This window comes from Harpia harpyja, chromosome 7, assembly GCF_026419915.1.
Source record: "Harpia harpyja isolate bHarHar1 chromosome 7, bHarHar1 primary haplotype, whole genome shotgun sequence".
In the NCBI taxonomy this organism is placed as follows: Eukaryota; Metazoa; Chordata; class Aves; order Accipitriformes; family Accipitridae; genus Harpia; species Harpia harpyja.
The window spans coordinates 45,852,294-45,877,119 of record NC_068946.1 but is presented as its reverse complement, the minus strand read 5'-3'; the positions used below and the strand labels follow the sequence as shown (position 1 = coordinate 45,877,119).

At 40.3% G+C, this 24,826-nt stretch overlaps 1 protein-coding gene across 13 annotated transcripts in view; it reads right to left on the bottom strand.

Moving 5' to 3' along the window:
* The window catches only part of KALRN (kalirin RhoGEF kinase), a 534,490-nt gene that overhangs the window by 282,638 nt on the left and 227,026 nt on the right, over positions 1–24,826 (bottom strand). For all 13 annotated transcript variants that reach the window (XR_008236018.1, XR_008236019.1, XM_052792838.1 and 10 more), the window contains exons 6-7: positions 13,454–13,576; positions 2,259–2,450 (exon numbers count right to left, since the gene is read on the bottom strand). Coding sequence is in view for 11 of the 13 variants with exons in the window: in XM_052792838.1 (XP_052648798.1) it covers positions 2,259–2,450; positions 13,454–13,576 (315 nt within the window). In the remaining 2 variants the exon portion in view is untranslated. The remainder of the gene's footprint in view (positions 1–2,258; positions 2,451–13,453; positions 13,577–24,826) is intronic.

Below are 24,826 nucleotides of genomic sequence, written 5' to 3'. Positions count from 1 at the left end.
ATGACAATCTGCATATCAGATCGGTATGAGGGAAGCAGGGTTTCACTGTGGGAGAAATGGTTGGATCTGCAACAAGATTACTGACAGAACAAAGGGAGAAAAAAAGATTTGATCTGGGACGGAGGAAATAGTGGGTTTATCTATATCTTTGCTTCAGAGATTTAAGCCTAATTTTTTGTTAAATAATGAAGCCCTGATTTGAGTAAAAACAAAAACAAAAAAACCCTGGGTGATGCCAAATAATAGTCAGTCAGATTTGGAATGAACATTTGATAGACAACAGGCTGAGTTATAGATCAAATCCCAAACGCCTCACTTTTTATACTATATAGAGGTCAAATGACTAAATTATTAGCATTCAGGTTGTTAGTTTATCCTACCAGAGTTACTAAAGCAAGGCCAAAATTTTAATATTGGCTAATGGACACACTGACTCCCACATTTCTTTTTTGCAGCAGTCTGAGTTTACAGGCTTCACATCAGCAGTAATCTTCCACTGAATTGTCTCTTATTGCAAGTGAGGAGCAACTGCTGTTCACAATTAGCAAATTCTCCTGTCTGCTTAGTAACAAGAGACTGGCTTCTGTCAGGCAGCACACACTTCAGTTCCTTATGAAAAGGTGCCAAGGCAGGACTGGATTTTTCAGACCTATCCATACATTTGTAAAGAAAAAAAACCCCAAACTGAAAGTGACATTAGCGTAATTTTTTTTTTTTCAAGTTAAGGATGAGGTAAAATACCCACTTTGACAGTGTTTAAAAGGTATGAAGACAAAAGAAAAAATTCACCTCTAGCTTGACAGACAGTTCAATACAGCTTTCCTTTTTATTGCTTTTCATGCTATACAATACCTCAGCAACTCCCCATAAACTGCAAGCAAGACTGGCACTTCAGAAAAATAGGGAATCACTTGTTAAAAAAAAAAAAAAAAAAAATCCCGAAACCCAAACACCAAACCAAAACAAATGATAAAGAAGTAATTAATTAATAAACCTTAAACATTCTCATTGTCACTATAGGCTAGATATAATTTTTTTTTTATTTTTTCTTTGTGAACATATGATGACTGACAATTATTAACATGAAGACTACACCTAAACACTACAGTGCCCATTGTACAGAGATGACAGTACTTATACTGGGCATCTTCTTAGTGTATCAGTCCCATCAGAGCCACTGAGTGTGCTTACATGAGTATGTGCCCAGTAGGGTGAGTAATTGCTCTATACTATGGCCTGTTGTCAATAGGAAACACAAAATAAAGAAAAATCCATTATAATTCTACAGTCAGAAACAAACAGTAAAGAAAATCTTTACTCTTTGAGCTAAACTTTTCCATACATATATTCTGGTTTACAAGGCACAGTTTCTGACTTATCACTTATAATTTCTTCAGGCACTTGAAGTATAGGTCATTTTATAAACATCAAGTACACCCACTTAGTAGCTTTGATATTAACTACTTGGAAAAACAAGCACACAACAATACTGAAGAGAGCCCCAAAGCAGGGTTTGTCACTGGAAAATGAATGTAATCAACATATGATCAAAGTTGAACCATCACGATTAAGTGGACCTGGTTTAGGTGTAAAAAAAGCAGAAGGTTTATTCACTGACATATTTTAAAGCTTTTGTAGCTATGAAATTATGGAACAATTCTGGTAGTTGTTAAAGACACAAATGAGTTCAGGGACATGGAAAATTCTCTTGGATGTTCCTAGCTGTCTCTGAATTCTCTACTTAGTGAGGTCTAACAAAGTTTGGGACTGTGGAGAGCACTGCAAGAGTAGGTAGTGGAACAAATTCCGTAAGTTTCATTAACACTAATGTGCTTTGGCTCCTAGAAATTGTCTGCTGGTATAGGTCTATGTCATATGTGTGAATACTCCTGTGCGCATAGCACATACCGCATATACATATGAGTGCAGACATACTGTTTTCCTGACCATAATAATCCTGCATTTATCCACAGCACTAATGAAATATTAGGCAATAGAAATAAGGCAGCATGTTACCGCACCAGTGCGCTTCACTTATGATCAGATTCTTTCTCATCGCTAAGGCATAAACATATTTTCTTACCCACTCAGGGAACACGTGCCAGTTTTTCAGGGAAGATGTTACTATTTGTTTTTGAGACACTGATCCACTAGGAAAACCTCAGGGCGTACAAGCCAAAAGCCATCAGGTAATAATTGCAGCATCGTCATTATCAAAGTAGCAATGGATCATTTTGCCAGTCACAAAAGAAGCTCACCTGTTCAGCTTTCTGGTGGAAGACAGCAGACATCGCTAAAATGGTGCTGCGCTCATCCAGAGCTGCAGCAAAACTCTTCCACTCTTGATCCAGCTGGCTGGATATTTGTTTAATTTGCTGGGAAGCATAATGGCCTGCCTCGGAAAGCCTTGACGCAACAGACATGATCCGATTGATGTTGACATAGGCATTCTGAAAATTAAAAAGCACACATAAATAAAGAGAAGGAAGAACTGTGACCACCCTCTGCCTTCATTACACATTCCAAACACCATCAGTTGGAGTAAAGCTGAGCAGTTCAGTGAGAGTAATCAACCGCCTGCTTAAATATGCATGAATAGCAGGCATACTACCTTCCACTCTAAAAATATATCCCTCAGGAATCTTTATGCACATCTATGCCATTATCTAACACTATTATCTCCCCCTCTCCCCTTGCATATATTTATGTAAAACTTATTTGCCATACTTCAGCTATTTAGTCACCTGTTAGGGTCTACTCATTGCTTCTACCTTATTCTTGATATTTCTATTGCATTACTTCATATTTCTGGATGCTAAATCCACATATTCGTAACTGAAATGTTTGCTTTCAGTCCTTTGAGAACTCTCTGACAATCCTTTATAGACGTGCAGTGTCAACAAATGGAAAACTCTTATAGAATTTAAAAAGAGCTCATACGGATATTCTATAGAAATATAAGAGTTTCCATAGAAATGTCTATTAAATGATATTCTTTGGTTAAAATGTTATCTTTTCTGCAGGTTATTTTAAGCTGTTCTCCAGCAGAGATATCATTTAACTACAGTGAATTTAGAAGGATTCAAACAGCCTGCTAAGAGGGTATTATTTTCTGTTCTTCCATAACAATTTTCCATGATGGTTTTTATTCAGCCTTGAAGCAGTGGAAGGATAGTTCTTTCTCAAACTGAACTGTGGACAGCAATGTAATTGCATTACAACACTCCTGTTCCGCATAGGAACATAAACCTGAAAATAAATAGCCATCATGACAATGTCTTACAAAGATGCACCATCAAAGACAAGTGACAGCTGTCTTGCAGATTTCTGGAATGTCATTTGATGTAAACACTTCTCCTTTCTCTTTCCTCCTTGCCAGAGGAAAGGAACAGCCCAGAATTTGAAACGTTTTGCTAATGTTGACTCACCGCTTTCTTGTCTCACTGAAGTATTTCAAAACGGCTTTAGGATTTTCAGAGAGTAGAATCTGTAAGACCCTTATGCACAAGGACAGACATAGCCCTGATGATTTTAACAGTATTACTCATGGGTAAATAATAAATCAAAGGTGGAAGTGTTTGTTGGAGCAGGATCTCATCATAGTGAGTGGAAGCACAATGTGGAAAGGTATCTGCCAATCCAAACACGAAACACAACAGAGCACTGCCAAGGCAGGCACAGGTCCAAACTAAGTTGCAAAGCAGGGCAAAGTATGTCTGCAAAGTGTGTGGGATAACTTTGAAGTACACTCATCGTACCTGTAGGTGCTAAAGGAAGGAAGGATGGGGCCATAGCCCTTACAGCCACTCTGCTCTCCCTGGTAGAACCATGACTGTGACAGCTGTCACATAAATAACACAGATCTAATGCAATACCCAGCCTCCAGTTTTGGGTTTTTTTTCCCCTTATCACATAGACTTTTCTTAAAAATTGGATTTGGCTTAAAATTGTCAAATTAATTTTAAAGAAATAAAAATATTTTTTTCAGTACAATTAGAGATAAAGATCAAAATTGTTCTGAAGTTTAAAGTATACTAAAAAAGATATTATGCTTTGGAATTTTCACCCCGAGCCACAGTCAAACACTTATTTGTGTCCCTCTAGGTTAGAAACTGGAATTTAGACTAAATACGTAAGCCTTTCTCCCAGAAAGTCTTCATGACTGAGCCTCAGCCAAGATCATTTTGCAATGTTTCAGGTCAGCTCTTCTGGTGGAAAGCAGTGTAGCATCACTACAGTTGCTAAAGCTTGGATGAGTTGCGCCAAATAAAGACATGGAACTTTGCTGCGTTTGAAGGAAAAGTTGCTGCATAAGTTTTGATTTCATGTAAAAAATATCTTGCTTTTATTTTTTTTTTTTCTCTGCAGAATTATCTCAGCCATTGCAATGCAATGAGCATGGCAGAAAGCAACTGTGAATTGCTTGGTTCCCTATAGCTACAGTATATAGATGTATTAACTAGTGGAATGTTAAAGGTAAGATCAGTTGAAATACAGCAGAGGTTCTTACAGTCTGATTTTTAAGTTAGGGAGATTTATATATTGTTATGTCTGTTTGTTATATTTTTATAAAGATGAGGATTTTCATGGATGAAATGTCACTTTCCTAGATGAGAATTTTTCAGGGAAGAGTACCAACCTGTCCTGTAGCCAATCCACTAATTCCATAGCTTTTCCAGCAGAAAACAAGGAGCAGCTTGGGAGTCACCTGCTCACACCTCCATTCTTAGTGCACCAAGTGGAACTGGTTCAGGAAACAGAGACTCCCGAGCTTCCCCTGTTGCTTTCTGAGCACTAAACGGATTCGAGTGCAATATCACATGTGGTATGCTCTTCTGTGTAGCTCCAACAGGTAGTGCAATGGGGATACCTCTTACTTCCAGACACATACACTCTTTACCTCCGCTTTATCCCTCCCACCTCAGTGAAGCAGAGACATTGGAGCGAGGCTTCGACACATAAGACTTGCCCAAGGTCTCACAGAAAAACCAAGACAGAGCAAAGACTTGGCTAAAGATCTGGAACTCAGGACAGCACATCCTACCAGACGTAACACATTTTACAATCTCAGGACCTTTACCCAGTGTCACTATGACTGGGAAAGATGGGATCTCTGGGAAAAACTGGGAAAAATGGGATCTCTGTTATGGATTGAGGTAAAATGCAAAATTACTTTAAGGCACTCCAGAATTTAGTTTCATAAGAAAAACATCTAATTGACCACAATCCACAAAATGCAAGATATTTCTTTTGCACCTTGAAGTAGAAAAAAATTGTAAGCCACATTTTTTCATCTTTATCAGCCAATGTGTAATGTTCTGAGCAAAATGGAACAAAAAACCTATGCTGCCAAAATTCAACTGTTGACAATTCACAAAGTTAAACCTGCCTTTCCCTCTGGTTTGTTCAGATCTAAAAACTGAATGAATTGAGATTTTTCTATGTCACAATTATATAGATCTTTTTATCCTAATAGGAAATAAATAAAGCAACTAATGTCTGTGACTTTATTTTTCCTTTAGGCTGGAAAATCCACTACTAGCAGGTTCATAGAGAGTCTCACTTTAAATATAACCTAAGGCCTCATCTTTCTTTTTTCAAAACTGAGAGGTGCCCCCAAAGAGGACTGCAAGGCATCACTGATTTATGGCTATACAGGACCACAATATGTCAGACAACGAGAAAACAATATATTAATGTCTAGAAGTAAGGGTAAAAGCACTTCAGTTGACATTCTGTTGTAGTGATGCTAGGATACACCCAAGTTTTGGCTAATAGTATCCTTTGTCATTGAAAAACCTTTATTTTACATGTATTTGCAGACTTTTCAAAAGCACTCCCCATGTTAGAGTTAATTTTTCATTGACTTTATTTCAACTTTGAAACTTTAGTCAAAAAAGGGGATTTTTTACTCCTAAAAATCACTCGACTGGCAAACAAAAGAAAAATTTCCCTACATGTACATCAGCATCATGATATGCAAGAGTTTCTTTTACAGTTTAGGAAAGCCTTGTGCAGTGCCTTGCAAGCGCATATACCCCTCTGTCCACCAATTCTTAGTCCATTTCTGTCACGTAAACAAGGCCTTGATTCTGGTCATTGATGTCTATAACATAGCTGTTCCTTCCAGTGTAAGCAATCACTGCTAAGGTCTCTAACACTTGGTAGGATAACAGCCCTCAGTCTCAGCAATAAGCGCTGACAGCAGTGGAGTTTCAATTGTGGAATGATCTCCCACAGGGAAATACACTAATTCAGCCCTGATCATCCAGTGGGCATGCTGGGAGACCTTCCCTCTTAATTAAACCTTCCAACCCTAGCTGGAACAATACTTTCTTCTAATACACATATAAAAAGACTACCTTACACTCACAAAAGAAAACAGCAGTGAGGAGCATTAAATCTGCAAGGAACTTGGCTGTGTTCATCTCATTTCCTAGAGAACTAGTTGAGACATTGTGATGGCAAGCAGTGAAGGTGGGCTGCAAGAGAAGGGTTTTGCAGATTAATTGAAGGTGAAATTTGATTGTTGAAGAGTTGTTCTTTAAAATAAAAAAAAAAAAACCCCAACCCCAAGACCCCAGCTTGCACCCTGTTACTCTGAGTTTAGAAACCATCTGTGAAATGAACCTAACACATAAATCCAAAGCAGAATGTTTCAGTGACAAAATAAACTCATGAGGTATCTTTAAGACCTTTAAGTTTCTATAACAAGGCCAATTATATGTAGTCTGTTGCAGAATAATATTGGATGGCATTTTAGCTCAGCCTACATATAGAAAAATACCATTCATTTAAGATAAACGTTGGGAATTTTCAACAGACATCATTAGCCTTTACATGGTAATTGTAACATGTTTGAAATGTATTGCAGCTTTCTTAGGACAACATGCATCTCCACCTAGCGTCAGCCAGCTAACTTCCTGACAGCACGATAGGCAGCAGTGCCAGCACTGAACTGTGCCATTTTTATGCATGTCCCAGAGAAAGTGATAACTCATTCCTTAAGGAGGTTAACAGATCCAGGCAAAAAAATGTCCTGGCAAAGGAAATACGAATAACTTCAGTCAGAACAAATACCACATATACGATGTATCCAAGTGCAGAGCTACCACCAGTATGCTTTCTGTCATATTGAAACACTGTTTTTCTTCTCTAGTGAATTTACTAGATTATTGAGATTACTCACAAAATGTTGGAGCTAAATATTCATCTTTGTGAAAAGTATTATGGCTTCAGTATAAACATTATACAGCTGTGATAAAGACTAACATAATTTATTTTAAAACTGAAGTGGAAACAAGCACGGCCTTGAATCACAGAAAAAAATATCTATGGTCCTTATTCGAAAAAAACCCAACACCCCAAACCACGCACTACAGTTTATTACTTAAAATACATGACTTCTCCACATCCCACATTGTTCATTTAAAAGGAAGAATTATTATTGTAAAAGAAACAGAGTATCAAATTGTTTTTCCAAGAAGGAGCTTTGGTCACAGCATGCCTATAGAGATGTATAGGAAGAGCATGTGACAAAAGGCATGACCCAATAAACATTTGGAGAGCATATTTTCTAGAGGAACTGAAGAGAATATTTTAACTATTATTAGTTATGCCAAGCTTAAAAGACACTAGGCATAGCGTAAAGAAAAAAAAAAAAAACCACCAAAACAAAACACCTTAGAGATGCAAGATCTGATCCAACTTCCACTGAAGTTTGTAGGGTTTTTCCCTGCAAAATATACAGCCATCCTCAGCTACATTGTCCTCCTCCATATCTTCTCTCAGTACTGGTTTTAATGTATTGACAAAACAAAACAAACCCCAAAAGCCATAAACAACCCCAAGCCCCACAAATGATAAGAAAGCTTCAAGTTTTCAATATTTTTTTACTCAGATTCATGACAGCTGAACTATTCTCAATCCAACAGTTGCTGGGACTAATATATTGCATAAAAAAAAAGATCTAGCTAAATTATAAAGCAAATTTCTAGCAAAATCACAATTATAAAACAAATTCCCAGAGAAGAAGTTTACAGTGTGATCTAGTTCACCCTTGAGACTCAGAAACCAAAAGATTTATATAAAAAAAAAAGCAGCACCATTTAACTGTGTTTGAAAAGTCATTCTTCTTGAACCAATCTCCATGTCTTGAGTCCAAAGCATGGTAGCTAGATATTTGAGTTTTGTAATTAGCATGAGAGAGCTTGAAGGCTCATCAGATATTAATCTGATATGAATTATATTAATGTTTTAATTTATTAAAACTCACCACAATCTTAAGTTTTAAGTCTTGGGTAGGTCACAATATTCACCTGGGACTGCAAACAGATCTGAGGGCAATAACCTCCCCATTCTCTGGTAAAGAAACAGGAAAGGATTCCTGTCATTTTCTTTTTGCAGCCAAGGGTATTACATAAAGAGATTGAGGAATACTGGATTATAAACACAAATGAGTACATACCTAATAGCAAATTCACCAGAGCTATAGTTTTCTCTCTAATACCTTTTGCATTATGTTACTTAATCCTAATCCTTAACTTCACAAATATTTATCAGTGGGTAACAATGCAAGAAGATTCCCGATATGCAAAAGTAATTTATGCATATAAATATTGTAGGAGCAGAGCCTTTGGCAACAGACTGCAAAGCAAAGACCATTTCTTCCTTTGAAAGTGTATAGCACCTTGAATAACGACCTAAACCTCCCACTGACTGCAATATAAATATTATCAAATAATACGCACTAGTCATTTTCCAACAGTCTCCAACAGAAATCAGATGGTATCATGAACAACTGAACTTAAGATGTTGCCATAAAAATAAGACAGTTGAAGGAGGGCAGTTGTGCAGTTGCAATTGCATGATTATGTACTTCTAACATCACTGACTGTAGTTTTCTTAGAGAAAACTATATTGGATAAAAAAACCAAACCCCACATAATCAGACTGTACATGAGAAAACCTGGCAAAACATAGACACCTTGTATATCTACAGCTACAGTTAGCTATGGTGGTTCTTTCCTGCTAGTTTCTCTGTTATCAGTAAGACTCTCCTTCACTAAAGTGTTGTTACACATGAACCAGACCTGATCCATATTTTCTAGCTTCACTTCTCCGACAACCAAAGTATGGCTCAGATTGCTGTGTAAGCTTGGGGTATGTAATGTCCTACCACTATGCTCACAGTCATCACCCAACTTTCATAGAATCATAGAATCATTTCGGTTGGAAAAGACCTTCAAGATCATCGAGTCCAACCATTAACCATGCCTCCTAAACCATGCCCTGGAGTACCCTGTCCACTTGCTTTTTGAATACCTCCAGGGATGGTGACTCAACCACTTCCCTGGGCAGCCTGTTCCAATGTTTGACAACCCTCTCAGTAAAAAAATTTTCCTAATATCTAACCTAAATCTCCCTTGCCTCAACTTGAGGCCATTTCCTCTTGTCCTATCTCCAGACACCTGACAGAAGAGACCAACACCCACCTCACTACAACCCCCTTTCAGGTAGTTGTAGAGAGCGATAAGGTCTCCCCTCAGCCTCCTCTTCTCTAGACTGAACAACCCCAGTTCCCTCAGCTGCTCCTCATAAGACTTGTGCTCCAGGCCCCTCACCAACTTGGTTGCTCTCCTCTGGACACGCTCCAGCACCTCAATGTCTTTCCTGTAGTGAGGGACCCAAAACTGAACACAGTACTCGAGGTGCAGCCTCACCAGTGCTGAGTACAGGGGAACAACCACCTCCCTGCTCCTGCTGGCCACACTGTTCCTGATAGAGGCCAGGATGCCGTTGGCCTTCTTGGCCACCTGGGCACACTGCTGGCTCATATTCAGCCGGCTGTCAACCAGCACCCCCAGGTCTTTCTCTGCCGGGCAGCTTTCCAGCCACTCTTCCCCAAGCCTGTAGCGCTGCATGGGGTTGCCATGACCGAAGTGCAGGACCTGGCACTTGGCTTTGTTGAACTTCATACAATTGGCCTCAGCCCATCGATCCAGCCTGTCCAGATCTCTCTGTAAAGCCTCCCTACCCTCAAGCAGATCGACCCTGCCTCCCAGCTTGGTGTCATCTGCAAACTCGCTGAGGGTGCACTCAATCCCCTCATCCAAATCATCAATAAAGATATTAAACAGAACAGGGCCCAACACCGAGCCCTGGGGAACACCACTTGTGACACGCCGCCAACTGGATTTCACCCCATTCTCTACTACCCTCTGGGCTCGGCCATCCAGCCAGTTTTTCACCCAGTGAATAGTGCACTTATCCAGGCCACAAGACGCCAGCTTCTCAAGGAGTATGCCATGAGAGACAGTGTCAAAGGCCTTGCTGAAGTCTAGGAAAATAACATCGACAGCCTTTCCCTCATCCACTAGGCGGGTCACCTGGTCATAGAAGGAGATCAGGTTGGTCAGCTTTCTCTGGTTTTACTTCATTCAAGTAAATCGATCTGTCTTGAGTCCATTGCTGACCATCACTGGCTCTTGCTTTGAACAAATGCAGGGGTTTCATCCTTACTACAGAGGGTCTTCACATAGGCTTGCGTAGAGTTGTGCATGCCAAGAGACAAAACTACCATCTACCACAGGAGCTGGGCTGTGGCCAGGAAAGGGTCATTTTAGTTTCAATCTCCTCTTGCTCTTCCTGCGTGCTTTATCACCAATGGAGTGACTAGTATGCAGCCCAACACCCTTACGCAGCAAGCTGATGTTTCCTGCATACCAACACCCTCATATTCACAATACTGACTTTTAGGAGCACGAGGAGTCACTCCACATTTTTCTAGCAAAGTATCTGCTCCGTCTAAAAAAAAAAAAAAAAAAAAAAAGAGCAACACTGCTAACAGCAGCACTATACTGACTTAAGAACAGTAGCTTCAGGTTAGTTCAAGTAGCCTGCAGCTTAAGATTATTACCCTTTTCCTGATAGCATATTTCCGTACATTCTGTATGGTATGTCTAAATATTTTGATGGTTTTAATATTTTGTACCAGCTGTGGAAACTGGTTTGCTGCTAGGTGACTGTAAAAGTGAGATTTGGTAAATAATTATTAGAAATCTTATACTAACACTATGATTGAAACAATAGACAAAAGTATAGCCAAGCAATTAATTAGTAGAGGTAGTTACTCATAAGTTTTGCAGTTCTTGCTCTTATGACTAGATGTTCCTGTACACTAGATGAGAACAATGTTGAAACTGACCACATGTGATTGAAGTTGCGTTAAGCTTCAAGATCAAAGAACAAGGACAAGAATAAAGACTTCAAGGACAGCCAACAAGAACTTCAAATGGGTCGGTGGTCGCAAAAGCAGCCCTTCGACTCAAATGGATCCTTCATTGCACAGGATCGGAGGTAGGCAGTACTAAGATAATCAGTTGCAATTATTTTTATGTGTATGTATACTAATCTGATTAATATGCAATTAGTTATTCTATATAACCTGTTAGTGCTAAAGCTGTGGCATGCACGCTAGGTGGAACTATCCCCTGTGCATCCAGCGCTGCAATAAAGAATGCCTGCTTTCTAAAACTCCAAAACAAGTCTTAGAGAGTTTCTTCAACTGGCTTTTCGGTATCATTTGTAGATTGATTCATGCTGACTGTATGGGCTTCCATATGACTATACATGTGTGTGGGTTATACTGGAGACAGCACAAAATGGGAGGTACATCATCTGTCACGCTCTTTGCCCTCAGCCGAAAAGGTCTCTCTCCTGGGCAGCTCTATTAGACAGGAGTTTGGCAGCACTGAGATGGTGAGATGGCACAGCTGCAAGCCACAGCGCAGCCACTGAAAGGTCCCAGCCCCCCAAAGTGCCCCCAAGATCTTTGCAAATGTCTCACTTCCTTGCATCCCTCATTCCCAAAAGTTCACTTGGGGACAGTTGGAAGAAGAATGGAGGAAAATAATTTTTCTTCCATTAGGTGGACCCTCCCTGTCACTCATTAGTTTTCTATTAACAACAATTATCTCTTTCCAAGTTTAGCTCCCGGTTATTTTAAGAAAACAATACCAGACAGTACCACAAAAAGGATAAAGGGACGTCCTCCAGCTTGACTCTTCTAATGGTGTTTTCTGAAAAATTATGACCGACTTTGCATCTTTCATAAGCCAAATGACTTTTAATAAACTAATTTCCAGGACACATTTATTTGTTAGGATTCTGCGAGCAGCAGTGTTATATGGAGGCCTTCCTATCCTGTATTTCGCTAGATGGCATTATAATGGCAAGCTTAACAATCAGGTGCCTAGAGCCTGTTTTTCAGTGCTCCTTTCAACTATAATCACAATAAATACATTAGTAGACATTATAAACATTTCTCATCTTCCACTGTTATGCAATGCCCTAATGAAGCACAGTGCTTTAGTGAGGAACAGCTAGGTAGGTGGAAATGGTGGGTGGAATTTAGGTCAGAGAAGTTAATTACCTGATCTGGAATTTGGCCAGAATACCAGGGTTAACACCTGTAATCTTATGAAAGCAGTGTGCGATCTTCAACCACCTCAGGTAGTCAGGACCTCTTTTTCACATTTCAGACAGTTGCTCTCAAGTACGTTGCCCTTTGGCGGCATAGTAGGGCGTGGCTCTCTAGTGATTTACACCATGAACTTAAACATTAACCACCACCTTTGAGGTCTCAGCCCGAGTGCAACTGTAGTCTGACCATGCACAGCATGAAGAGGTACACCTGTAGGAGCTGGTGTACTCAGGGCAAGCTTTTGTATAGTTGACAGAGAGCATTCAGAGAGGGCTCATCTCTGCATTCTGCAATTGCAGCAAGGGGTATGCACGCATTTTTCTAACCCAGTGCAACAATCAAAACATCAATACATTCTGTCCTCATTTCTGTGCCGAAAGCAGAGCAGTTTCCAGAACAAATACCTTATGCCTGGAAAGAACAAGAAAGAGAGCAAAGCACTTGTAAATGTATAATGATGGGGTTTTTGTTTGTTTGTTTTTTTAAACCTAAGGTAAATTGAGTTGCATTCAAAAGGACTGACCAATTAACTACTGAAAAAGCCAAAATCCCACTGTGGCCACAACTGACAGCTTGACTAGTGTCTCTTTTTCAAGGTTTTGAAAAGTACCTTAGCAGGGCATGGGGGAAGAAGCATAAATTATTAAGGTACCACCTACAGCTCTCATTAATTCCCAGTCAAAGAAATGTCAAAAACTTAAAAAATACTGTATTTGCTCTCCAAAATGTAAACAAATTCCACAGGACTGTGCTGCTCTTAAGTCTAGGAAATAATCATATATCAGTGTCTGGGTGGACAGAGCAACACTGCTTTCTGGGAAGAGGGCTGCTGCCACAGCTCAGCCTGACCTTCCTTACTTCACCTCTCACAGGTCCATAGTGCTCTCTGAACTGGAGGTGGCCTCACATGCTGGCCCTTTTCTCACTCACATACACAGACCCGCTGTTCACAGGATGCCCTCAACTCACCATGGAATTCATGGCAAAGTGATTGTGCTGTGTCTGTAGGTCAAGGGCATGTTGGTAGCTCACACCGATCTCTGTGTGACTCTGCAGGAACAATTCTTTGTTGTGGCTGATCCAGTCGAACATCTAGAAGTATTCACACAGGACAGAGGAAAAAAAAAAAAAGTGTTAGACAAGGATGAAAAAAACAAAGAGACAGTGCAAAATGTAAAAATCCACAGTTCTGAGACAGATACATATGCAACACAGACAGAAAAACCCTCATCTATGTTCCTCATCAAAATAAGCTGTTGTCAAGCAATAGAAGCATTTAAGTTATCACCATATTTCATTATTAACAGAATGATAGGTCAGGAAACATAACTCATAAAGCATGTTCCTCAATAAGCTGATCCCACAGTCTTTTCCTGTAAGTAATGGGAATTTCATATATAGAAAGATGGCAGCAGAGGGACCTAAAATCAGGGGTTGCTTCACTGACCGAAGATCTAGCAGTTCATAAAGTACCCTTAATCCAGAAATGGACCAAAAATTCCATAAATATTATTGATGTGATTTTCTCACCCCCCCTTTCTTTTTCATCTATACATAAAGTTTCCAAATGTTACATTAAAATAGCCGGCTGACTTCCTACGCTTATATTTCCTAGATCTTTCCAATTCTAAAGCCAGAATCCAGTCTATCTTCCACTTATTATTTTTGGGATGAAGAGAGAAAAAGAAAAAAAAAGTACTTTATTAATATCTATAAAAAGTACACATTTCAACTTCTCCCACTTCCAAATGTATTTTCAAGCAAAATGGATAATTCAGTACTTCAGACAGAGAGAAATATATTGAATAAAGCTGATGAAACTCATGCCTTATTCTGTAGCACGTTAATGTGACGTTTCAATCTGCAGCACGTTCATTTGTTATAAGCTGTCACAACTCAGCGAGGAGATAGCATGTTTATATTTTGGCTTGGTTTGTGTTGTGTTAGAGAATAAATGCATTCAAAGTGAGAACCTTTCATTCTTTACTCCTGTCTACAGCTCTGCAGGCATTACAATCTCAGATTTCTTCTCTTCTGCAAATATTTTTGTTACAGAATCCCTTCAAACCATGTTCCCTCATCTCCAACCCAGCAAGCTGGGGAACTGTCCATTAATAAGGACTCCTTCATAATAAAATAACCAATGTATTAATTCATTATAAGGAAAGAAAAACTAATTGTAGAGGCAGTAGAGGTCAGGTCAATACAGTTCCTGGTGTTAGAGAAAGCATTTTAGGGTGAAAAGGCAAGTGATGCAGCTTCTAAGCAACCACCTTACAGTCAAAGGATCAGTCCAGATCTTTGTTATTAAATTTGTGTGTCCTCCAGTCAAGAGCTGTTTTGTTCTTTAGCACTGAATGACAATTTTTGACCTGTGGCAGCTGAAGAACACTCAGAGCCCACTGCTCAGGCACTCTATGTTGCTGTAGTTTCTCAGGGTCAGTTACCCATTCCCTGTAGAGACGGTGCTCCTAAGAGTAGAGAAAAGGCCCTGTATGGGTCACCTGAGATTCCTGCAATAAACTCAGCATTTCATGCTAAGCACTCAATTCAGCATGGGAGAGCACTGCTTTATGCAGGGGATTTGCAGAAATAATATTGAATATCCCTCTCATCAAAAGGCAAATAAACATTGCAAGTGCTCCAGTGCCACCAGACACACTACACTGACCTGGTCCCAAAAATCTGTCATATATGCCTGACTTCTTAATCTTTTGTTTATGAAAATATACTTGCAACTACAGAGTCTGTACTAGCTTGTATTTTGTGTTGATGATAGTCTTAAAGGCCAAATTTGGTTCAAGTTACAATGATGCAAGTCCAAAGTAATCTCATTGACACAGTTACTTTCTCATTTGTACCCATGGAGCTGGTCAAAATCAGGCCTATCACCATTTTTTCAGAAAGTATAAATATAAAGATTTTTGCAAGGATGAGGTCAGGGGTTTCAAACATTACTACCAATTAAACAGAATGAAACAACCTACCTTAACCTGAAGAGACACCTAAAGCTTTCTCATTGGATTCCTTTTTCTCACTTTATTAAGATTTAATAAGCAACATCAGCACAAAATAATTTGCCACACTTGCGGGCTTAAAGAAAAAAAAAAGCTATAAAGCCAGTAAAGAGAGCAAAATTCCATAACAGCAAAGTTCATGTCCCAACAACAAGATTTTACATCTCTGCTGAGAAACCAACACATACTTGTAAGTAGATATACGTTTGATGTGAACATTTCTTAATGTTTTAAACAATCTAAAGACATTTGGGGAAAAGAGAACTGGCAGCAATCCACTAAAAATAAACAGTAAATCTAGTATTTTATGCTCAGCAAAGCCAAATCAGGATCTTTTAAAAGACAAGTAATTTAAACTAGTAATCTATTATTCTGTGGATAGGGAGCATTTCTGCCATCTAATCTATACACATATTATTGGATGAGAATCTAGGTTACGTTAAACCAGGCTTCTGCCTTTTAAAATACAATAATAAACTATCAAGAAAAAAAAAAAAAGAAAGAAATTTAGGAGATGATTAATCTTTTTGTCTTATTTAATCAACTGAAATACGCAATAGCAGTTGAAAGGATGACCTTCAAGAATTTTGAGCAACAGACCTCAGTGATGAGATCTGTACCACCTTCCAAAACAGTATGTTTTTTTAACCTTCTATTCATGGACAATAGCAGATTTTGGAAGAGACTCAATTTCAGTTTAGACTTTGAATCCTTCTATTGTAGTCTTCATAAAAAATTACTTTGGTTTCAGCTGGCCTATGCCTGTAGCAAATTATTCCCCGTCAATATGGTCTGGAGTCTCTTCCTGACTCTCTCAAGTCTCACTTGAAAGCCCAGAGAATGAAGAGTTTTGAGTTTCATGTGGTTTGGAACAGGGAGAAAATAAAGCAAGATGCCTAGGAATGAGTGCAGAATAAAAAGATGCAGATTCACTATGGTCTAAAGTAGGGTTAATGATGCACTTTGCACTGTAAAAACTTTCATTGCTCTCGAGTCTTAATGAATAATAAGCAGTATTTACAGTCATTCTTACTTTATACAGCCACCAGGGCTTTGCAAGACTGCAGACATGTCTACCTTACGCAAAGCATTACTATATCTGGGATATCCAAACAAGTTCCAGATGAATTGGTACCTCTGCATGGCACAGTCCAGTGCTGTATGGAAATACTAGACCCTCAAAACAGCACAGCCTGGGCACAGTACTGCTTGGATTTGTCTACATTGCTTTTGTTTCCAGGGCTGGTTCCTTCCCAGACTTCTCAAGCATTTCTGCTTAATGCTTACTTAACTGTAGACATTTTCCCAAGCACCCAGAAGAGACTATTGGGTTTTCTTCTCTTTCGGCATCATGGAAAACTTCATAATTTCACCCTCCAATCAAGGATGCATGGAAATGATAAGTATCGCACAGTCCCACAGATCACAAGATTTGCTTAACAAATGTGGGATTTAAATAAATAAATCAATAAATACATAAAAATGGGGTCTTATTTGCTTTTGATATCTAATGGATTATGTTTGCAAACTTTTCTCTTTGACCACAAAGTCTAAAATGGACTTAAACAATTTTCTCATGATAATACAACTGGAAGTTGAGGCTCTGAAAATACCAGATGTCGGGTGACTCATGATGATGCTGTGAGAGTTTGCAATGTGTGGCCAGGAGGTTTCAATATGAAGGTCTGTCAACATTGTCTGGCCTGGCCCATATTACTAGCAATATTTCCTGAAAGACTTCAAGTTAAACTTGTTTTCCACATGAGAAATACTGATGCTTCCTGTGTTCCTGAAGTGAGTGTGCTGCCTAGTTTGCTTAATTAAAGCACGCCATTAAGGATGTGAGCATGGCAATGACCCAACAATTGCTATTTTACTCAACCCTGCAAGGACGACTCCAGTGTCAAGGGGCTAACTTGAGCTCCTGAAAGAATGTTCAACATCCTTTGATAAGTTAGTTTCCCTGTCAAAGGAATGAGTTTTTAATACAGTAAATAGCAGAGTCTGGAGAACGTGCCCTGTGAGATCAGCTTAAGCCAGATACAGTGTCTCAGCTAACTGAGATTTTCTGTGTCATTATAACATTGCGATATAGCACTGTATCAATTGATCTCATCCCATTCATGAAAAAGACTGCCCTAACAAACCTAGCCTAGTGATTATCACAAAATTAATGGATCTTTAATTATTCCTTTGACTTACTTCTTAGTTGGAGTCATGCTGACTGCCAGTGAGTTAATTCTTCTCTTAAGTCTGCTAATCATTCCTGCAGTCATGAATTCACACTAAAAGGAGTGCAGAATAACTAAGATTGGACATTATATCACTTAAAACATGTGAACCAGCTGTCCTCAATGTCTCCCAGACTGGCACTTCTCCACATTGCTGTAGATAATCTGGAGACCAATTAAGTAGTTAAGAGTTTTCCAGTGACTGAGTAGCTGGGGGGAGGAGTTAAGCATACTTAAAACCGAAGATAAACTCCAATGTGATTATCTCTTGTAGTCCCCGTTCCTAACAATACATAAAGGAAAGTGAATGCATATGCTGAAGAATGTTAAGTGCTGCATTTCATTAAGAAAATTAGTCTCTTATGAGAGAGTCAGAAGAACTAAGAATGATCCACAGGGTCTCCACCCAATGCTTTGTTAAAGCATCTACCCTAACTGTCATTAACGATCATACATGCACCAGTAATTATTACACATGTGGTCTTGAGGCCACTTCACTTGAGAGTTAGGGTATCAGATCATATCTCCAATGTCAGTCGTGCTGGCAACAATGAGTTCGTAGCCTCATGTTTTCTCATCATAGTTGATGAGTTACTAGAAAATCCAGGTTAAGTGTTAGACCAAAGAGCAGGTCTCAAGCTGGCCATGAGTAAGTCCTACAGAGGGAGAATGTGACTCCATACTTTCCCTAGATTTGTAACATCTGGCAGGCTAGTGAGTACAGGACAAGAACAGCTGTTTGGGAACAGAGAACAAACACATGGATAATGGAACAGCATGTATGCAGACTGTGTGCAGTCCAGCCCTACTTCAGATAAAATGAGATTTATAACATCATTTCAAATAATAACCTCTGCTCTCTGGCTTTTGTCAGAGCTCGCTGAGGAGCATTAGCACTGGATTCCGGAACAGTGGTGCACAGCACCACAGGATGATGTTCCCATCACACGGCTGGCAGCACACCCTATGCCAAGTGGTGCTGATGGGAGGATTACAGCCCTCATGGTTTTGGCAGCAAGTGAACTGAATATATTTATTAATGAAATTGTTTATACAAGCTAAAAATAATAAATCCCAAATCCATCTAACGCTATACTAGGACTGGAATTAATTATGAACCTGCTTGTAGCAAATCATCTTCTCTGTAATTTCTGAGCCATAAATATCAAACTCATACGGGTAAGTAAGGGCAGAATGATAACCATTATAATCACACCATCTTGAAGAACAATATAGGATACATATCAAGAAAACGGTCCCAAAGGGACATTCAGGTCAAGTCCAATCACTGCTTTTGGCAGCTAACCACAGTATAAAGTTTCCTTTCATAAAGGGATGAAGCTCCACCTGAAAACTAGTTAAGTGCCACAGCTCAGCTCCTCCTATGAGAGGCAGTTCCAGAAACTTTCTGCTCCTGTTACTGAAGTCTTCATATATTCTCTGACTTAAATCAGACTAGGTCAACACTGTCCTTTAAGTTAAAAAATTTCTCCTCCCAGGTATTTAACCTTTTCCAGTGTGGACAGGGAGCATTCACTGTCCCTCCTGCTGTTTATTTTACTAGAGCCCAGCTCTTTTATTTCTTCATAAGATACACAGCCTCTCTCTGCACTTGTTCTAGTTCACGATTATCTTTCTATCCAAACTAAGGTCCTAACAGGACTTTGTGGAATTTTGACTTTTTGCTGGAAATAGCCTAGCTGACATCATCTAGGATCACCTGTGCAGTGCTTCTCCCATCAACTTTGGAAAAGAAGGTACAAAACCAGGAGAGCAACAGCTACTGAATTAACATCAGTACCTTCTGCATTACCTCACTATCTTTTCTCTTGGTAGCCTCCTGCATAAATATTGACAAAGACCAGCAGTGTATACTGGATTTGTTCTGACAAGATCAACTTGGGTTACATTCCAAATAAGAGCAAGTTCAAGAGCACTTAGAAAAAATATGAGGCAGGGTTTTGTAATAAACTCCAGTCAGTCTCACATGTAATGCACCAGGCACAAATGTATTCTCTCACTATGCCTCCATATGCTGCTAACAAAGAGGAAAAAAAAATTAATCTGAAAGAATATCTTTCCTGTAGTTGAGTAGAGGGCAGATGACTAATTATATGCCAGATGAAATCCCTATTAGATTAGTGCTTTCCAATCTTTTCCAATTTGTGGACACCTTAAAATTTTAAAGGCAAGTGCTATAGCAAATGAAAGTCTATGGAAAATATATCTGTTTTATTGAATGCCTTTACCAACTACTAAGGAACTTAATATCCATGATCCACAGGTTGGAAAATGCTGGAGATAAGCACGCATCACTTATTAAAGAGAGATCCATATAAGAGTCCATGTGCATTTTGAATTTTCAAAACTATCTAGCCAGTGTTAAATTGACTAATCTACAACAGAAAGTGGAAAGTTCCACTCTGAGGGCATCTACAGATAAGCAAGTTCATTTTCATATGTTTCCACAATATAAACGAAATAATAACACACGTAGAACAGTAACTGCCAGAGTCCCTCTCTTGAGCTTTACTAAGTTTCCAGCTACAAGGTCTATTCCTATCTCATTAAGTGAGTTGAAGTATTCACAACAATTCAATTAAAGGTAAATCAAGCTGTATTCCTTACATCTCTTGCAATTGAATTTAGCCAGTATTTGAACAAAAAAAGAATACCATGCAACAGATTTGTGGTACACACACAGTCTACACTGATATGTAAGGGCCTGACCCTGAAAAGATTTGCACGTGAGCTACCTTCATAAAAGGCAATCAATCAAGAAAGTCTCCTAGTGCCTCCAGACAAGAATCATAACTACAGTTTAACTGGAACCAGACATATCTACGTCACCTGTACAGCTGGAAAAGGCCAACAGAAGTGCAACACCTCCACAAAGGAGCACATGAAAAGAGCCAACAGTCTAAAGAATCAGGACATTTACCTGGAATACAGAAAAATCCCTCTGCTCAAGCCTCTGAGCTAAATTCAGGAGAACAGAGGGCTGATGCTGGATGTCCAGGCTAGCTGCTCCCTAAGGGTTGAGGAGCCAGAAACAAAGACCCAGCAGGCAGGGCAGGGGCCTCATTAGTCAGAACCTGTCCCACAGCCCCTGAGGGCTGATAGCAACCAGGTTTAATGAAGAGATCATCAGGCAAGTTGTGGTGACAAGACAAGTCCGAGCTTAAGCTAGGAAGTCAATCAGCAGGTCAGGATCAGGTCCAGTGAAGGTAATCAGGCTCAGGCACAGCCCCACGATTGCAGCACAGGTCCACAGTGACAAGGCAGGTCCCAGGTCATGCCACAAAATCAGACAATGGATCAGTCCCCAGCTCAGCAGGGCCCACGGCCAGGCAGGGCAGGGGCAAAGCTGGAGGCTGATACCCACAGCTGAGCTGAAATGCAGCTCCTGGCCCATGGGCAGCGGTTGGGGAGGCCCCAGGTGAGGCTGGTCAGGGCCTTTAACACCCAGCAGTGCCCACAGAGCCCTAACACTGGGTTGGTTACATGAAGGGTCACTAGGAAAATGGCTGTTCTCAGACAGGAGTGTATTGGCCCCAGAATAAATTTTGGACTTAAAGAAAACTTTGATAGCACATTTCATTTTTTTCATGAATCATCAAATTTGATGAAAACTGCTTCAACAGAAAAAAATCCCAATCTGCTGTAACTCCTATCGCCACTCTACAAATACAGCCTTAATTAAATCAAAGCACTTGTAGGTTTAAAATAGAACTCAGTGTACATCTAAATGCTTTGCTAAGCCAAGGCCTAAATACAAAGTTGTGTTTGTTTTTCTGTTTGCCTCTTGTTTACAGATGGTGACGGACAAGCCAATACTTCTGCCAGATCTTTCCCTTTCACATGTGTTCAGCGTGGTCCACAGCCAGGGTAAATTGGTGTCATTCCAATGAGGCCAATTTACACCAGCTGAAGATTCAGACCCACAGCTGTATTTGTGTAACCTCAATGCTGCATGAACACAGTTTTTCCATTATAAATATCTGTGTATATGATTCATAGAGTACAGTAAGTTTAAGCTACAGCACATTAAATTATTCCAGACAATGGGCCCAATTGTCAACCCACTAGAAAATTAGCTAGATGTGTGACATGACAAATAGCTTTGTATTAATATCAGAGCACCATTTCCAACACACTCATGCTGAATGTTCCTAGTAAATGCCAGAGATCTGTGTTTTTTTCCTGACAGATATCAAGCCACAGCCATGCACAAAGTAAGGCACGTGATTCCTATAATGCTGAAGAGATGCGATAATTTTATTGTTGAAGGTGGGAGAAAATTACAGATGCTGAACACATAAATATGACTAATGATATCTGGGCGTATTTTACGCATCTACATTTTTGCTTGCTTTTTGAAATATTGTACCTTTCCACCACTCTTAGTGACATCAAACACTCAGGCATTCCTGGAAAGGATTTTCTGTTGCTTAAAATGGAAATAGCCTTTCCTGGGCACAGATCATCTACAGAGAACTGCTTGCTGTCTAAGTGCAAATTAATTCATTGGCTGGATAGGAAATGTAATACTAAAGGAGATAAATAGACAACAGCCTCATGAATGGAAAAAACAGTGTAAATTATGTAAATAGATCAGAGTGGGTCCCCAGATGAGGGATCTTCCTCTCAGTGTTCAGAATCTGTGAGATACAATTTCATTCAGTTGAAAATGCTGTATGAGTTTGGTGACTTTGTTAGAGACCCTGGTTCTATTCCCGGCTTAACGCGCAACATTCCTGTGACTCCAAATAGCTGCCATTAAAAACAAAACAGCTAGGCAAATGTTTACAGCTTTATATCACAAGCATGGCATTTCCCCTACCAAAATCACCTGTGTCTGAGGCCCAGAGATACAGCTGTGGTGTAATCATAGGTTTAAACTCCCGACATGTCATGACGCTTCAGGGCTGGAGCTGGGACCTCTGCACAGATGGAAATCCAAAGATGTCAGCCTTCCGTTGGATTTTGGGGTGTCCAGCACTCCCTACCCCTGTGCCCCGGCTATTTCTCCATCCCATGAATCAACCGGTTCAATGTTTTCCCTTGACACCGGCAAACCTGGCAAGCTGGGAGGGCGGACAGTGTCCCTGCCTGGGGACACACGCTCCACAGGTGGCACCGGGCCTCACCGCCCCCTCGGCAGTGCCCCTGGTTTTCATGGGGCTGCCTTAAGGCCTACCTCAGTGAACAGACCTTTTGGCAAAAAACTTAAAAACCAACTCGCCCCTCACAGTGACTTCTGATTCCCCAGGGCTGAAAGGATTGTAAAAGCTAATTTGGCTGGGTGTTAAGGGTGCTTGCGCATTCCCCTGTGCAACAGGCGCAAGTCATGGGTTGTGGAGTGGGGCAGCGGTGGGGTGGCCTGTGAGGAGGCCGTGAGCCGCCCCGAGCCGGTCCCGGCCGGTTCCCGCCAGCTCTGGCACTGAGGGGGCCCCAGCGGGGAAAACCACCACAGGCCAGAGCCTGACCATCACGCCAAAACCTCCGTCAGCCAGAGAAGCGCCTGGATACAAGGGGTTAGGGAAATAAAATGGCGGCCGCGGAGGGCTGGAGACACTCTGTGGGGTCGTCCATGGCAAAGGGGGCAGGGACACCCCCGAGGGATGGCGAGTGGCCCACGCCAGGGCAGGGACACTAAGGAACAGCAGCAGAAAGAAACCCATGCAAATATTATCCCCAACATCCCTCACTGCCTGTCACCCCCGCCAGAAGAGTTTTGATGGACTGGGTATAAGCTGTGACAAAAATCAGGGAAATTGAGTCTGGGGAAGAATAAGTGTTTATGGGAGTTGTGTCCTACTTTTTACTCTCAACATCCAAATTGAGATCAGAAGTTTGTGTTGATTAGCAATAAATTGAGCAAAATTCCTCAACTCGAGACTGTTTTGCTTGCGACACCTTTTCAGTACCTGTGTAGGATGTAAGGCATCCAGGATTTTGACGCCAAGTAATATGGAGGGGCCTTGCAATACATGAAGGTTGAAGAAAACATTTCTGGATTAGTTTTCATAACGTGCATGATATGTAAGAAGAAGAGCCAGAGTGACCTGGTTTAAAGCGACACTAATACTCCCGGAAATGATCCACAGACCATGCTCCTGGTTTCACCTCTTAAACCATCATCAGCTCCTAAGGAGGGACCCTCTCAACTGCACACCCACCCTTATGTGTTCCCTATAACTAGATATGAAGGCTAATTTAAGATATACATTTAAGACCCCAAGCTCTGCCAAGTGTGGGCCATTTAAAGCATTTCAGCCAGGTCAGGAAGATATTAATTTAGGAATAATCACATAGCTACACCTGAAAGATGCTGCACAATAAGTCTGTGAACTCATGCATAGTTTAATTACATTATTTCCTGACAGCAAGGCTCTTGTCACCTAACCTTCTTGAGGATCAAAGCAATGAATAAAAAAAGCAGCTTTCTTCCCTTTTTCTATAAGTGCAGGCCTCTTTCTTCTCTTTTTCTAGATGTGTGGGCTTCGTTGTCCTTTAGAGGATTTGGGTCGTCTTATCTTCATTAGTTAAAGCAGAACTTCATGCTTGTAATATGCTATATTCATCCTTAAAAATGAGTTTTAAGTCTGTATTCAGATGCCAAAACACTTTCTCTTGCCATACTGATCAGGGGAGCATTCCTGTGCTTCCCAGTGGTGCCAAGTTGGAGAAGCTGAAACAGCTTTGAAATGCTCCCTATCAAAATTGGCAAGCAAAATAAAGAGGAAATTTGTGCAAATGCAAAAATATTCCATCGGAACATACTGCCTTCAATTATTTTTGGACCCATTCTAATGTTCATGGAGGAAGCAAGAGGAATAGTAACTGCGTATCCAGTGTCGGCAGCAGGAAACTACAAATAGCACAGCACACCATGTTCCAGTTTCAGCAGCAGCAGGCTTCAGAGCCGTTTCCTTACAGTCAGGAGCGGACGGACTGTGAGGCGACTGCTGCCAGAGTCTGGAAACATAGAGCAGGAACTACGCCATCACTCGGTTAATGTTTTGCCCTCTTGGACTGAAAGGTCACAAGTGTGTTGGATGATCCAGTGCAAATCGGATAGAAAGTGGCCT